General features: G+C 40.8%; 1 protein-coding gene across 3 annotated transcripts; it reads right to left on the bottom strand.

Annotated features, from left to right (window-relative positions):
• Positions 1-207: 207 nt before the first annotated feature.
• ptpn2a (protein tyrosine phosphatase non-receptor type 2a) lies at positions 208-14,693 on the bottom strand. 3 transcript variants are annotated; one of them, XM_080749091.1, is made up of 9 exons: positions 14,572-14,693; positions 9,320-9,410; positions 9,105-9,205; positions 8,585-8,683; positions 6,250-6,387; positions 5,611-5,820; positions 4,258-4,419; positions 3,462-3,688; positions 208-2,232 (listed from the first exon to the last, which is right to left on the bottom strand). In XM_080749091.1, exons 3-9 carry the CDS (start codon positions 9,141-9,143, stop codon positions 2,043-2,045), a joined length of 1,065 nt encoding a protein of 354 aa, XP_080605217.1. In that variant the 5' UTR covers positions 9,144-9,205; positions 9,320-9,410; positions 14,572-14,693; the 3' UTR covers positions 208-2,042. The 3 variants fall into 3 exon arrangements, with proteins under 3 accessions (XP_080605217.1, XP_080605215.1, XP_080605216.1); XM_080749089.1 differs by lacking the exon at positions 14,572-14,693 and adding an exon at positions 12,508-12,702; XM_080749090.1 differs by lacking the exon at positions 14,572-14,693 and adding an exon at positions 12,508-12,702 and having other exon boundaries at positions 3,462-3,685.
• Positions 14,694-15,424: the final 731 nt, after the last annotated feature.

Here is a 15,424-nt window from a genome sequence, read left to right as displayed (position 1 = left end):
TGAAATTATGACTACTGTTACTGTAGCACTGCACAGCAGTGGCTTAATGGTGGGAGCTTTATGTTGATAATTGAACCTATCTGCAGCTGCAATATTTGAAAGAATAATATTATCCAAACAGATTTTGTTATAAAAGAGGAACATTTTATTCAAGAAGTAGTCCATGTTTTGTTTGATTTTCAAAACACCATCTGTCATGTTCTCACTGCAGCTCAACAGTGTACAAAACTCCCCTGAATCTTGTTTAAAAAAAAAAAAAAAAAATCAAATGGAATGTTATGGTCCAAAATGATATCCTGGGCAAAATAAGATGTGTAAAACCCACATCCAATAGGGGTAAATATCCAGTGTACAATATTGATCACTCCATCTCACTGTATATAATACATGCCAACACCACATTTGGTGCGCTATTGATTTTGATACACGTCTCCTTGTATCGATTTCACTTACTGCATACTCTTCAATGCAGTGCAAACATGCCATTCTCTCTAGTCTGGGAAATGTCAGCTCACGGTACTGTGTAGCCAGTTCTGCTGTATTGGTTCATGGTAGGAAATCTTGCAGCACTCACTTTTCCTATTGAACCATTTGACTCACTTCAAGGCACATTAAGTATCCATCCTAGCAAATGAATAAATAGACTAATTTATGTTTGTCACCTAAATTTCTCATAAGCATCGCACAACGGAATTTGAATAGAAGGTGCTCTGATCAAACGTTTAAATTGCACTATGAAACATTCCTAGTTTGTATTGGTTGGTCCCAGAGAATCTAATACCCATCTGGTCAACCCTTTGAACAGCATTACCAACTTAAACATATACTTTCACCACATCTCTTCACAAAAAACAGTCAAACTACAAGCTCACATCATGTTGCAGCACATTGAGCTTGTAGATCTTAGTATTTTTGCTGAATGTTCACCCCATAATAGGGAGGCTTGGGCTCATATGGTTATAATTCAAATTAATAGTCGCACTGCAAAATGTATTCCATGCTGCAATTCTAAGAGGGCAACAGTAAAAATCATAAAACACATTGTGACTATTATTTTCTAATGTGGGAATCAGTTCTCACAGAACCAACAGAAAATACATTCTAGATACGATGGGAGCACAACTTTAAGATTCATTCTACCATAGCTCAGGACATCAACAATTTGCCACATGGAATCCTTTACTGATAAGAGTAACTTTGTTTTCCCTAAGGACAATCAATAGTGGGATAACCTGAAAATACACACATTAACCCAACCAGTGGGCTAATCTACACACAGAGACTTGACAGCTTGTTTGATTCATTTGAAAAGTAAAACCTATGAAAGTTTGTTCAATACAATAGAAAATAAATGAACAGATTGATATTCTATAAGATTTTGAGACATCAGCTAGGCAACTGATCAGAAGTATCTGGTCACACAAAAAAAATATATCTGGCCATATTGGCATGCCCTGCTGACACAAATGGAAGAACAAGAGGTGCACTGAAAAACGTCTAAATGCATGCATGAGAAACAGAAATGTCATTTTAGGAAAAGGAAAAACAAAAAAGACAAAAAAAAAGCTGATGTCTAGTCTCTGGAGTTCAACTTCCTAAAGTGTCTATGGTAGGATGGAAAGTCAGCACACACCATTTGAAATGCAAAATGTAAAACATGTCCAGAGATGAACAATAAACATCTGACCTTTACAAATAAAGAATGCAAAAATAAAACTGTCAGAATTTCTCTTTTTTTGTACTGCACCTTTAGTAAGTTTTGTTCCAAAGCGTTTTGTTATGATACAGTACATTCATCAATAGTGACAATTATTTTCTTAATCATCGTGCTGGCACCAAGATCCTGAGATGTTACAATTGTTTTTAGAAGATCTTATGTGAAAAATATACACACTCATTTGATCCAGCGCTCTGGCATTTTGACCTTAAGAAATAAATAACCCCAGTTATGCACATATTACCATGTAATTCTACTTGAAGAAAAGTACCTAATCCCAGGTACTGGTGCAAAATAAGAGTCAGTTCTAAGTGACAAAGACAGTTCACTGGGAGTAGATCCAGCACACCAACAGGCCAACAGCCACGGCGACCCCAGCGCCTACATTAAATAGAATTGGCTTCCAGTATAGCCAATTTTCTTTTTGTTTCTCCGAGTCGGTCAGTCTCTGTTTCATCTGCTGGACCTTCTGTGCAGTGCTCGCAATCCTCTCCTCACGGTGTCTCTTCCGCACTCTGAAATATTAAGAAAGAAAACTATTAAGCAAACGATAATACTTTAAATGCCTGACCATCATTTACAGTGATTTTCCCTTCCCCCTGTGCCACAGTTGAATTCATGTCATGATTCTAATGAGACAAAAAGTACAGTTGAAATAGAGTTTGGTTCCTGCAGGCAAAACTTAACCTTTTCACCTGAATGTAGGGGTGGGTCGGTATCGACATTTTGTTATCGCGGTTACCGTCTTCCCATTTACCGCCGGTATTGCGGTAATTACCACACCCCCGTATCTATTAATTAAGGTTCGGCGATAAGCCAAAATATTGCAATCGTCTTCCCAAAAGTCGCCTCTCCACAGCCTGACTCCCCGAGTTATACTTCCCCGTACAGCACAGCGGGTCTGGCTTTGAAAGGAGCAGATCTACCAGCTCACAACACATCGCATCCGCGACACGTTCTGAGCTTTTAGATCTGTGCAATGTCGGGTTACCATAGTAACGTAGCAGGCTACTTGGGCTTTTCAGACACAAGACAGCTGTGTGTGAACAAACCAGAAGAGAGACGGGTAGTCAGATCGTGTGCAGTGATTCAAACTCACATCTCAAATCGCAGTGATTGAGTGCTGATATATACAGGTTTTAGTTACAAGAATTGACAGAAAAGGTTATAAAATCACCGACGCGCCGGACGGGGCACAACGCGCGATGCGGTGGAAAAAGTAAAATAGTTTCATTTTCGGTTTTAGTCCACGCGGCCCGCGCTCCACCCGTAATCCGTATGAATAAAAAAGAAACTGCCACAACACAAGGTATGTATTAACATACTTGTGTCGTGTGTGGATTACAGAGAAAGTTTACGCTGCTCCGTACTCCCCACGAGGCTGCTGCTGCCCTTTCCAGGTCTATCTGTCTGATATGTGATATGTGACGTATGTGGCTTCCAAACATGTGGTACACGGCCCACAGCAGAGCGGCATGGAGTGCATGCGGTCCTCTCTTCTCCCCTGTTTTAAAACTCGCTTGTTTTCAATATTTATTTTTTTTTGACCGCGGTAAGCACACTGACACCGCGGTAGACCCCGGTATACCGTGGTACGGCGGTTACCGTCCCCAACCCTACCTGAACGTCCCTATTTGGGCATGACATGTACCATTAAGTATAAAATAGGGCTTAAATAGATAACTTCTACCCCCTCTTATTCTCCCACATACCCACCAACACATAAAAGTGTGTATGTACTTACATCCCAGAGCCCTCTGTTATGTTGTTGTCTTGGCTGAGTGTGTCGGGCTGCTCCTCAGCTGATCCGTCATCTCCAGAGGGAGGCTTGTGCTCCAGACAGGGCCCTGGCTGACCATTGGGCCTGTTGTCTATGTAGGGCCCGTCATCCAAGTAAGGCCTGGGTGGTGGTGGTGGAGGGGGTAGATCTGGCTTGATGTTGTCTTTGAACATCACTCTCTGCTCGCTCTGCTACAGAGAACGGGACAAAGACAGGATAGATACACAAAGATGAGCATATTCTTACCACACGTAACAGAGAGAACATCTCAGGTGAGTGTTGAACAAAGAAGTTGTTGAAAGATGCGCTTAAGCATATTGTTTACTAGGACATGACCAGAGCATGGTGAAATATTTTGACATCTCTAGTCTGTAGCTTTTAATAGTCCAGAATTTACCAGTCAGCTTTTACTTAAAACAAATAAGCTGAACTGCATCATAAATTATCATTGCGATGAACATGGCTGGCCATCGTACTGCTTTCTTTGAGTAGAAGGAATTTCTTCTTCAATCTCCATCCCAGAACACATAGACTGCCTTGTTTACACTCAAATCAAGAAAGAGAAAAATGGACCGCAGATTTTGGTTGGAGACGTTGACAAGAAATCAAAATTATGCTGACTTGATCCTTTAAACATTGTCAAAAGAAATTGAGTCACAGCAGCTGCGAATGCAGACTGAACTAGAAAGTGAGTCACAGCAGCTGTGAATGCAGACTGAACCATTTCTTCTAAGATCCGAGTTCCAACTAATGAATCTACCTGTATCGAGATGTCTTTCAGGATAGACTTGGCCCCCTCTATGACAGCCATATAGGAGAAGCGGAGCTGGTCTGGGGTCTGGATCAGGCCCATCCGATACTCCCTCATGTCCAGTAGGACCCTCTGGATGTCAACTGTCGATGGGTCCTTCCTCTTGTCCATCTGCACAACGGATAAGGAAGAGGATGTTTACAATGAAGCTGAGAAGAATGTTTAACAAAGCCTGTGTTTCGACAAAATATTGCTGTGGCATACATTAGCTATTTATATGGATAAGTCACACAGGAGTGTTCTTTTTTCCTTTCTGTATCAAAGGCAAAAACCAAGAATACAATGATGACCAAAGGAACAAATCCAAAGGATTGAGTGATGTTTACCCTTTTCTAATATCTACCTCAAAGTTTTGTGACATATTAACACCCCTTGCCACTTATGTTTATACCAGCATAGTCCCTATGTGATAAACACAAAGGTCAAAGTCAGGTTTATTATGTTGCAAACTGGGCAATTCATTGTTGCAAGATTAAAATAAGCAATGGTTGGCAATAGGTAGACTTATGGTGCGTTCAAACATGCGATTACAAACAAAGTGGTGCGTTCGAACATGCGATTACAAATAACATGAATGCAAAGAAGAGACGATGCGCGACCGGGCACGGTGGAAAGGATCCGAATGGGGTGGCGTGAACGACGCGAACGGCCGATTTGGTATCTTCTTCCCAGCTGGAAAAATCCAACTGAAGCGATCTCCGCTTCCACCCACCGCGTCCTAACCAATCAGCCATTTCATTTTTTTTTACCAACGTGGACCTGCCCCTAATGAGCGAAAGATTAGCAACAGTTTTCTATAATACATAAAATATTGAAGGTGTTTTTACTTTTCCATTGTAGTTATAGAGGACAATTATAATGTATTAAAGGAGTAGTTCACCCCCAAAATGACTTTTTTTCTATTGATTACTCAGGCCATGGAGAGTAGAGTTCAATAATATTTTTTGGTTTTTGTCACATTCCTAAGACAAAAATGTGATAACAATACATTTAGCCCCATTGATTCCGGATGGTGACCCGTTTCGAAACGGGTCACCATCCGGAATCAATGGGGGTAAATTTACTCGAATCAAAATGTTGTCTTAGGAATGTGACAAAAACCAAAAAATATTATTGAACTCTACTCTCCATGGCCTGAGTAATCAATAGAAAAAAAGTCATTTTGGGGGTGAACTAATCCTTTAAGGCACATTTGGCTTAAAGTTCAACACTCTGGAAACCCTTCCAGTCCTTTCCTAACCCATTCCATGATAATTCCCCTTCTGTTCTCTGGACATAACTTTCAATGATAATCCTCCTCACCAGAACCAGACAAGTGTCCACCAATGAGAAGGTCCCTGAGCGTCCTATCCCAGCACTGCAGTGCACCACAGAGGGCCCGTGTTCTGGACCCAAGGAACCCGACTCCCGCACCTTGAAGAGGAAGTTGAGGAAAGAGGCAGGGGATTCTGGGACGCCGAAGTCAGGCCATGTGGTATAATGAAAGTGGTAGATCTCCCTGGACTCCCCTGTCTGGACCAGGTGACACAGTGAGAAAGTGGATGTGATAAGGAGAAACAGAATATCTTTGCATACCAAATGTATTCTTTAACAGTTCTAAAGAACTTGCATTGGTCAGGATAAATTATAGAGCAGAATATGCAGTCATGCAATGCAAACATGCAATCATTGTTACACAAAGCTAATAAAGTAATTTGCAAAGACAATGGAAAGATTAAATTCTATGATTAAATTCTATGATGTACGGCACTGTGGTTGAGATTGCTACACAACTACACTGCACAACCTGTACACTTTAAGTGTACAAATAGAAATTATTTGGTTTTGGAGTTAAAAAGCAAAAACAAAACACGATTTTACTGTGTGCTTCCCCACAATACCGGACCACTGGAATATCAAAGATGACATTCAACAGTATGTGGTCACTGATCAAGCGCTCACCTTTGAGTTTTGCAGTTCTAGGACTCGTATAGTGTAATAAGACATGTCCTCCTCTGAAACTAGCTTCACAACAAACCCTGTGTCTGTGAATGGCATCTGTTGCTCTTCTGTGGTGGGCCAATACTGGGCACACTTTTCCTGTTACAGAGAAAATACATGAGTTCATTCAATCTCCTTTGAAGACAAATGCTAGGGGGACATGGGGGCTCAACTAGTGTGTGTGCGCAGACCATATATGCTACTAGTGAGAGCCACAGTTCGAATCAGACATCCAAAAATGTGGGTGTGGGGGGGATGGATGGATGCTTGGACCAAGACCAAGTAGCAGCACGGATGTTCTGTAAAGAACGTGTCCCTGATCAGAATCAGTTATTCATGGAATGTTGCATGTCGTTTTCAATCAGTAACTGACATTTCAAACTAAGTAATCTGACCCAACTATGCAAGTTTCAGAACTTGTATACTATGCACATGTACTTGTCATGCCCATTGCACATCTGTCAAGATCATCAGCATTCATTGAATATTTATTACTAGTTTTCAGAGATGGGCATGGGAAGTAATGAAGTAAAAGCTACTTATTCTGATATCTGTACTTTCTACAAGTTACATTTTCAAAACAGGCTTGTTACTTTAGTTTAATTGCTAAATATTAATGTTGCACGGCAGATCAAACAAAAAGATCAAAACAAAGGTAGAGAACCACTGCTGTATTTAGATTTCACATCAGTTTGCAAACCAATTCTGGGCTAGTTTTAAGACGTGTGTTTGGCGGAGTTCTTTTAAGTTTAATAGCCTTCAAATTCTATGTTACAGTTTGCTTTGCACAGAAACAACCGGTAAAAAATACTTTTTACTTTTACTATTGAAGTACATTTCTGAGCCTGTACTTTTAACTTGAGTCAGTATTTGAATGAGTACTTTTATCAAAGTCATTTTTTCCACAAGTACTTTTACTTCTACTTGAGTACAGAATATGAGTACTTTTGCCATCTCTGCTAGTCCTCGTTTCCTTCCCTGGTGCGTGATGTACCCATAATGCAACCCCTCCCCTCCATCGGGCAAGATATTCTACTTTGAGGAGAGCTTCTGACCAAGACTCCATGTAACATACGTGTGGTTCTCAGGCTTGGTGTAGATGTAGCCGCTTCCATTGATTAATAGTTGCAGCGTACGCCGTATGGTAGCAGCAGCCAATGTGAACGGAGCGGATCACATGGCCGGTGTAGCCCATGGAGAATAATACTTTCCACTGCCAACACGTAGCACAAGGTTTCCTAGAATACGCAACCTTCAAGCTCTTCCCCAAGCCTAGATTAAGTTGGTTGGTCAAGTAAAAGCCATGCTTAGAAGGCTCTGGGCCATTGTGACCAAGCTGTAAAAAGCTAAAGAGGGTGACATTCAATAACATTTTAGTACTGTATACAACGCACCCCCACATAAAAGGGAAGAAAATAGAATGCCTTTTTGAGTGGTCTTCTAAGGAGGTGTGCCATTTACAACAACGGGGTTATCAGTTCCCCAAAACACCTACAGAGCATAATGGCTGTTATTTTCCCCTAACCCTTACTGCAAGTCAGTTTGAGAGGTCCTTGTGTTGCCCTGAGAGGTCCAGACAGGAAATGCTGTCCCTTGTGGCATCCTATTTTGGGGCTCTATTATCCATCTGGTGTCAAAGCCAATGGAAAACCTTTCTCTGTGCCAGAAATGCCCCTTGTACAATCAACTTCTTCACAGAGATTAGTGGTGATGACTTGCCTTTTATTTTCAGATATACTGTGCATAAAAAACAAAACTATTCAGCTATTTTCTCAGATTATCCACGGAATATGTGTGTTTACACTGGCTGGCAAAAAGCATGGATGAAGAAGGAAATATGGACAAGATTAATCCCTCATATCGAGGATGGTGATAGGTCTATTCAAATTATATGAACTCCCCCCAATTAAGCCATTAGACCGGAGGACGATTCTAAAAGCCTCTAAGCCCTAAGTTTTCTGAAAAACTTCAAATTTGTATTCAAAAATGTTTATATATTATAATAACTACACACAGAGGTGTTCCTGGCTTGAAAGGTATGACAATGCATAGGTTCCCAGTTTAAATAGGAGATTATGGGACACTGTGATAACTTGGTAGCATTGCATCCAAATGGATGACCAAATCAACACCACCAGGACAAAACTGATTTAAGATCTGTACAAACTCAACAGGGAATACCACTTAAGCCCTACATACTTTTTTGTACAACTAATTGCAAAAATAGCTGCTCTAAAAGCTCACAGCGCGTCACAACGTGTTGAGTTTTTTGGGGTAAAAAGCAAATGGTACTCACAGATCCTTTTTCAATGACTCTATTGAGCATTATAACTGCTTTGGAACATTGCTCCCAGATCATTAGCCAGAAGTGCCCACATGTGTTCCTCAAAGGGCCCTGTGGAACCAAAGCAAAAAGGTTATTTCACTCAACAGTAAATAATCAGGTGGCATATCATGTGACATTCATGCTCACACAAGTATCATTTATGATTTGCTTACATACGAACGTATGAAAAACCTGACCTCATTGACCATAAACATGCAGTGGGCATTTTGTGCTTACATCATATAACATAACAGTGATGTGATGACTTTATTTGTAGACTGACATTACAGCAGACAAGCTACCTTCTTCATGATACTGCAGCTTTTTTGCTGAAACGCCAGCCTATAAATAAAGTAATTGCATCAGTCTTATGAGTGTATGACAGCTCCCATCAAGGCACTTGCTGTTCCTAATAGCCAACGTCTCACCAATATAGGTGATTGTTTTCACTTTTCTCTCTAAAACTTGCTAGTAGAACATAATACATTACCTGAGATAGAATGTAAGCTCTTTGAGCTTCCTCTACCATGACTAAACTTGCATTTATGTAGTCATTTTCACAGTTTTCAAGTTTTACCCGACTGTGATCATCTGAAACCAGAGGCACAGCAAATTATTGTTATTAATAACTCCAGATTTTTTGCTTTCAAAATAAATGTAACAAATAAAAGCGACAACTAATTTTTTTTTTTACTTTACACTCACACGGGCTGACATCTCTGTATCGGTTCAAATTCCGATTCTGTGGAAGTTTCGCCACTCTGTAGGGATATTCACTGGCTTGGTTTCGGATTTCCTAATAAAAAATAATACGAAATAAAAGCAAAATATGATCACATTGTGTTATGCTATGACACAGTGGAGAGATACATACATAAATGCTTTGTTTAACTACACGACCATCTAAGATATTATATCTAAGCGATTAAGCAAATGAAGAGCAAGTTGAGATAGAGTATAATATAAATAAACAAAAAGCCATAAAAACTTGCCAAGGAGATTTGAAATAAATGTCATTATAATTGGCCAAATTGCATCACCTGTATACTTCAGTATTTTCCTTGGATCAATTACTCACATTCACATCAAGACAACTAGGTAGGTAGGTAGATCAAATAAAATAAAATAAATGTTTCAGATTAAATCCTGATATGAGTTTTTAAAGACTGCTGAAATGTGTTAACACAACACTGTTTTGTAACAATAATAGAAATCCACAAAGTAGGGTAGTGGAGTAAAAAGTACAATATTTGCTTCTGAGATCTTGTGGGGTACAGGTAAAAGTACAGAACATTTAAAATACTCCAATAAAGTAAAACCATGTTGTTGCGACCGTTAGGTCGCAAGTTACTAAGAAAAGCTCCACTGGCTGTCTGTCAGTCCCTCTGTCCGTCAGGTCACATCACACTTTTGCCCCTACTCTAGGGCCACCTTTGGCCCTATTGATGCCAAACACACACACTCCTTGGCTGCCAAACCACAAACTCCACCCCTGATTTCTCACATGCCCCTCTTCTAGCAGCACCATGAGGCCCATTTTTGAAAAACATTTTTGGACACGCTCCTACAGATTTTGCCCCAAAATCACACAAAGCGCTACACAGTATCTCTAAAGTCATGTCATCAACATGGATCAGTCTCATTTCCCATATTCCCTCCTGATTGGCTACGATTGCCTTCTAAAGTTTGTCTGTGCGACGTGACTGTCGTTTATCTCCCAATTAGGGAGTCTTACTGGTGGCACAGGCAGGGTCACGTCCAAAAGTAATACAGCTACACCAGGGGTGCTTGAGGTCCAGGGGAACAGGGCGCCCGCTGGCCTAGCGATCGAGGCACATACCACATAGGCTCTGATGATCCCTATCAAATGTATAGGCGCATCATAGCCTATGTGGTCTGTGCCTTGACCGCTAGGCCAGACCCTAATTTATTTATACTATAAATAAACTGGGGGTCCCATAGATAATAAATATGGGGGTCCGTAGCCTAATGCATGTCAAACGGGGGGGGGGGGGCCTTCTCTAATGGGGTCCCTGGTACATCATTACTATTTTTCAAATGGGTAAAGTCAGTTTGGGGGTCATTGACTTGATACATATAGTGTATAGTTTTTTCGCATTTGTTACGTCCATGAATTGAATACCAAGGACCTCCGACATGAACAACACCATAAAAGGACTTACTTGGGGTGTTCCTTTTAGGCAGGGTGTTTAACTGTACTTGTACTGTACTACATTTCTTTTTTGTATTGACTATATACTTGTACTGTTCTTCATTTTTGTCTTATAAAATATTCAATCAATCAAAAGGTTTGGGAAGTTGGGAACAGAGAAACTGGGATGCTGCATCAACAGCAGACAGACAGAGCGTCCTGTCCTGCGACCAGCAGCATGTCTGCTGGTAATACATATGCTACGCTCTTCTCTGGGAAGTCTTGATGACTTCTCAGAAGCTGCGGTCGAGTCGACGGTGCATACAATCTAGGACTCGCCTGTGATGTCACAACTAAACATCCAGCGGAAATGAACCGCGCCTTCAGCTCATTAACAATGACGTATTTTCAAGTGAAATATAATATATATTTTTTTAAATACGTAATTTAAATACGTAACAGTCAGTGGAGAGAAGTCCCCGTGAAGCATTGAAGTTGTAAAAAACTAAAAACTATTATATTAATAGAAGATCTACAAAGTCACTCAGGCTTCAAAACACTACTTACATTTTTATGGGTCCCTTAAAAAGGGTTCCTACATTTTGTTTTTAATTATTACTTCAAAACAAAAACATTCCCCCCAAAAGCTAAGAATTTCATCAAAAAATAATATTATATTAATAGAAGATCTACAAAGTCACTCAGGCTTCAAAACACTACTTACATTTTCATGGGTCCCTTAAAAAGGGTTCCTACATTTTGTTTTTAATAATTATTACTTCAAAACAAAAACATTCCCCCCAAAAGCTAAGAATTTCATCAAAAAAGAAAAGAGAATGAATCTGCAATGATTGTTCTAAGTTCATTAATAAATAAGATGTTTTGATACACTCCATAAATTAGAAAACGAATGTGCAAAATGGCCATTGTGGATCCCGGGCAAACGTCTAAATTCTCTTTTGCGTCTTGAGCTAAAAAGTTTTGAACCACTTTTTGTTTGAACCACTGCCACATTATACAACACTTCCCATTGTTGATTACGTCATAGTCTCATCCTTGGTGTACATTTTATTCCAGAAGGCTAACGTAACGTACTAACGTTAAGTGGTGTTAGTGCACGTTTTAGCTCATTAGCTACGGAAGTCTGGGTAGCGAATAACGTGGTTATTACTTCTCGTAGGTGGCACTGCCACCGGAATGTTGTTGTCAGTAAAACAGTGTGTCAACCAAATGACTTCCCTGACCCGGCTACAAAGGCGAGGGCTTGGCAGGCAAAGCAAAGCTTGCCAGCTGCATAACGTTAGCTAGCTAGCTAGCTAGCAGTGGTGGAAGAAAAAAGTACTCACGTTTTACTTAGGTAAAAGTATTAATAGTGCAGTGTAGAAGTAAAAGCACTCACTACTATGCACTCACTATGCACAATGTCCCGTTTCACACGTTTTCAAATGTATGCAAATATTTGAAAATAACATCTACAGGCTCAGGCTCACAATGCTTCGGGAGTTCAAGTAATGGTAGTGGAGTAAACGTACAATATTTGGATCCGAGATGTAGTGGAGTAGAAGCAAAAGTATTGGAAATACTCAAGTCAAAAATGTACTTAAGTAAATGTACTTGGTTACTTTACACAACTGACTGTAGTCTGTTAGCTAGTTAGTTAGCTAGCTAGTTAGCTAGCAAGCTAGCAACCAACCGCATCGCCATAGAAACACATGAGAGGCCCCGTCGTGTCGCGACTTACATTGTAGAGGTTTTGCCATCGTCCTGACGAATCTATGTCCTCAAATTCCTGTTCCATTGTATTGTATCGGTGCCACTGGACACCTGCAAGATAATCCTCAGGTGTTTGCAAAGCCGTGCGCAAAGTTATTCCGCTGTGGAAGCCATCTAACCAGCAGTCAGTCAGCGTCTCTCTAACCCCAGAGATTCCCACTCAGCGGGGAGTCAGTCTGGTCAAGCAGAACACACTGCACATTGCACACATTTGGGTTGCCAGGTATGTCAGCCAGCCTACGGATAGCTCCACCTACCTCTTAAAGCAGTCAGTTATGCTCGAACTTTTTCATGTCAAGGACCCCTACATTTGAAACATTTTTACGGCTCCAGTCCACACCAAGGACCACCAATTAAAGGCATTTCTATCTCTGGGACGGACCCCAATTTATAGTGAGAGTGTACAAACGGAACCAAATGTACACTCTTTTAGTTATGGACCCATTTGGTTCCCAACTATCATTTAGCTGGGGACCCCTGGGGGTCGTTTTAATAATAAAAAACGAAAACGTTTTAATACTTTAATTAGGGCATGATAGATGGCTAAAATGCACAAAATCAACTATAATAGTTTCACAAACTAAGCGAGTTTCTAAAAAATCTGGCACCCCAGGCTGGGGTAAAGCCCTGGTTAACAACAAAACTTAGGTTTATTTTACTTCTAAGAGCTGCAGTTTAAGTCACTCTGGTATGTTGATGAAGTTTCTAATTCTGTCCCTAAACATTATTTTAATAGAGCTATACAATACAAGTGAGTTGCGCCACTCTGTGGTCAAAGTGAGGAAGGTCCATCTGAGAAAGAAACCAAGATTCTTCTACAGACATCAGCCCCTGACCTGTGACTGTGTCTTGCTATAAATTACTTTCTCATCAAATGTTCCAACATTTTAAAAATCATATCAATCAGACAAGGATTGACCACTTGCTTGAAAATGGAACGAAAGAGCCTGAATTCTAAATAGAAATATGTGCTCAATAGAGAGCAAATCTCTGCCAGGAGGCGTGCCCTGCCACCCTCCATCTTTCAGTTTTTTCTGTTTCTGCATGTGATGACATTAGTTGGGGACCCACAAGTCCAAAAGCTCAAGGAACCTGTGATGTTCTGCCTCACTTTTTATTACTGTTTTATCTATTAGTTTGGTCATTAAGGTCCACAGAATGAGAGGCCTGCTCTGCTGGAAACATCACGAAAAAAAAGTTATGGCCATTTGTATATTCACTGTCCCTTTGACTCCACTACACAGTAAAATAAATATAGCCTATATTAAGCTTGCAATGGATTCAGAATCATGAAAATCACCCAGTTTGACCCCTCACATGCTACTTAAAGCAGTTCTTTTCTTCTTTAATATATTTATTTTCCTGTGTAGTGGAGTCAATGGGACAGTGAATATACAAATGGCCATAACCGTTTTTCGCGATGTTTCCAGCAGAGCAGGCCTCTCATTCTGTGGACCTTAATGACCAAACATCACAGGTCCTCTCCCATTTTGAGGACTGGGTCCCCGGCTACATATTTTTTATTATTATTATTTTTTTCCTCAAAAAATAGGATAAAAAATAAATGAAAAGTAACTGAAAAAACACAGCCAGCTCATGTATTAGGAGGACAGTATGAGCCACCCGAACCAAGAACATGTGTTTTTGATTAATCTATCATGGTTAAAATGGAGATTGAAGTTACAATGGGTCTCTATACAATGATTGCGGCACCCATACAACGGCCAAAAAAGCTTCATTTGCGCAGCATAGAAAACAATGGCTTTCCACTATCCATATTTTTTTATAGTTTATGAGCTACCCCAACCCTACTCCGATTTGTTGGAGTAACAACCAATCAGCAACGACGTCACATACGTCAGTTGTTCAGAAATTTAATATGAGTCAAATGAATCATTTCCAGATTGTGATGCGGAGAGACCATGGGAGAGACTCGCGGAACGGAGCGAGCAGGCTGACACCCAGGCTAGTGAATCTGTGATCTGGTATTACTTCCTTGTCTTCCACAGGGACTGGAGTTGGTGAGACTTACCGGCGCTACAGATTGCGCGTCGATATCTTCGCGTCTGGTCGCATCTTCCTTCACAGGACACAATGTGGTCCTTCACACATGGGTGGTGGTCACCGTTCTGTCCTGCTCCTTGTCCGGCTGCTGGCTCCTACGTGTATCTATATGTCTCAGCATCTACAAAAACAAAAAACATGCACCGGCTCACATCTCCCCACACTGAAAGGTTGGCAGTTCCTGCAACCCTAACCCTATTCCTTCCAAGCCACTCATTTGAAGCTCACCCATTATACTCCCCACAAAATGGCTATACTGGCATCATAATCATAAATAAAAATAAACTGTTTCAGTTTTTACCTTTAAAGGTTGTAATATCGACTATGCCAATTTGTGGCACTGCTAAAAACACCTAATACACTTGTATCAAAATGTATCAAATAATACCTAAATACATGGACTTCTAAAACACCATTAAAACACAATAGAAATGCCCAAGATGATCAGAGCTGTTAAAGTGCTGTGAATCTGTGATCTGGCGTACTTCCTGGAGTTGGTGAGACTTACCGGCGCTACGGTGATTGCGCGTTGATACTCTCCTTGGTCCTCCACAGGACACAATGTGGTCCTTAACACACTGGTGGTCACCGTCCTCTCTGTCCTGCTCTGTGTCTGGCCGCTGGCTCCTATACATTTCTCTGTCATTTCCGTCCTCATTCCGTCTCTCTCTTTCACTTGGTAGCCTCCCATGGATGGGGTCAATAACAGACAGGGCAACCGCTTATTAGCTGCAGAGCAGGTTCGGAGGTCTTGGTCGTGGGCTCGTGGCCCTTACATCCCCCTGACATTATTGGACGTCAGGCTACCAATAGCCCCTCGG

The sequence above is a fragment of the Nannobrachium achirus genome (genome assembly GCF_963921795.1).
Source record: "Nannobrachium achirus genome assembly, chromosome: 2".
Lineage (NCBI taxonomy): Eukaryota > Metazoa > Chordata > Actinopteri > Myctophiformes > Myctophidae > Nannobrachium > Nannobrachium achirus.
The sequence above is the reverse complement of the archived record's forward strand: the minus strand, read 5'-3'. Positions and strand labels throughout refer to the sequence as shown.

Excerpts from the sequence above, each read along its gene's own strand:
- ptpn2a (XM_080749089.1), bottom strand. The coding sequence starts at position 12,564 with ATGGAACAGGAATTTGAGGACATAGATTCGTCAGGACGATGGCAAAAC. Across the intron at positions 9,411-12,507 it reads GATGGCAAAACCTCTACAAT|GAAATCCGAAACCAAGCCAG; the intron begins GTAAGTCGCGAC and ends ATTTTTTATTAG. Across the intron at positions 5,821-6,249 it reads TAGAACTGCAAAACTCAAAG|ACAGGGGAGTCCAGGGAGAT; the intron begins GTGAGCGCTTGA and ends CACCTGGTCCAG.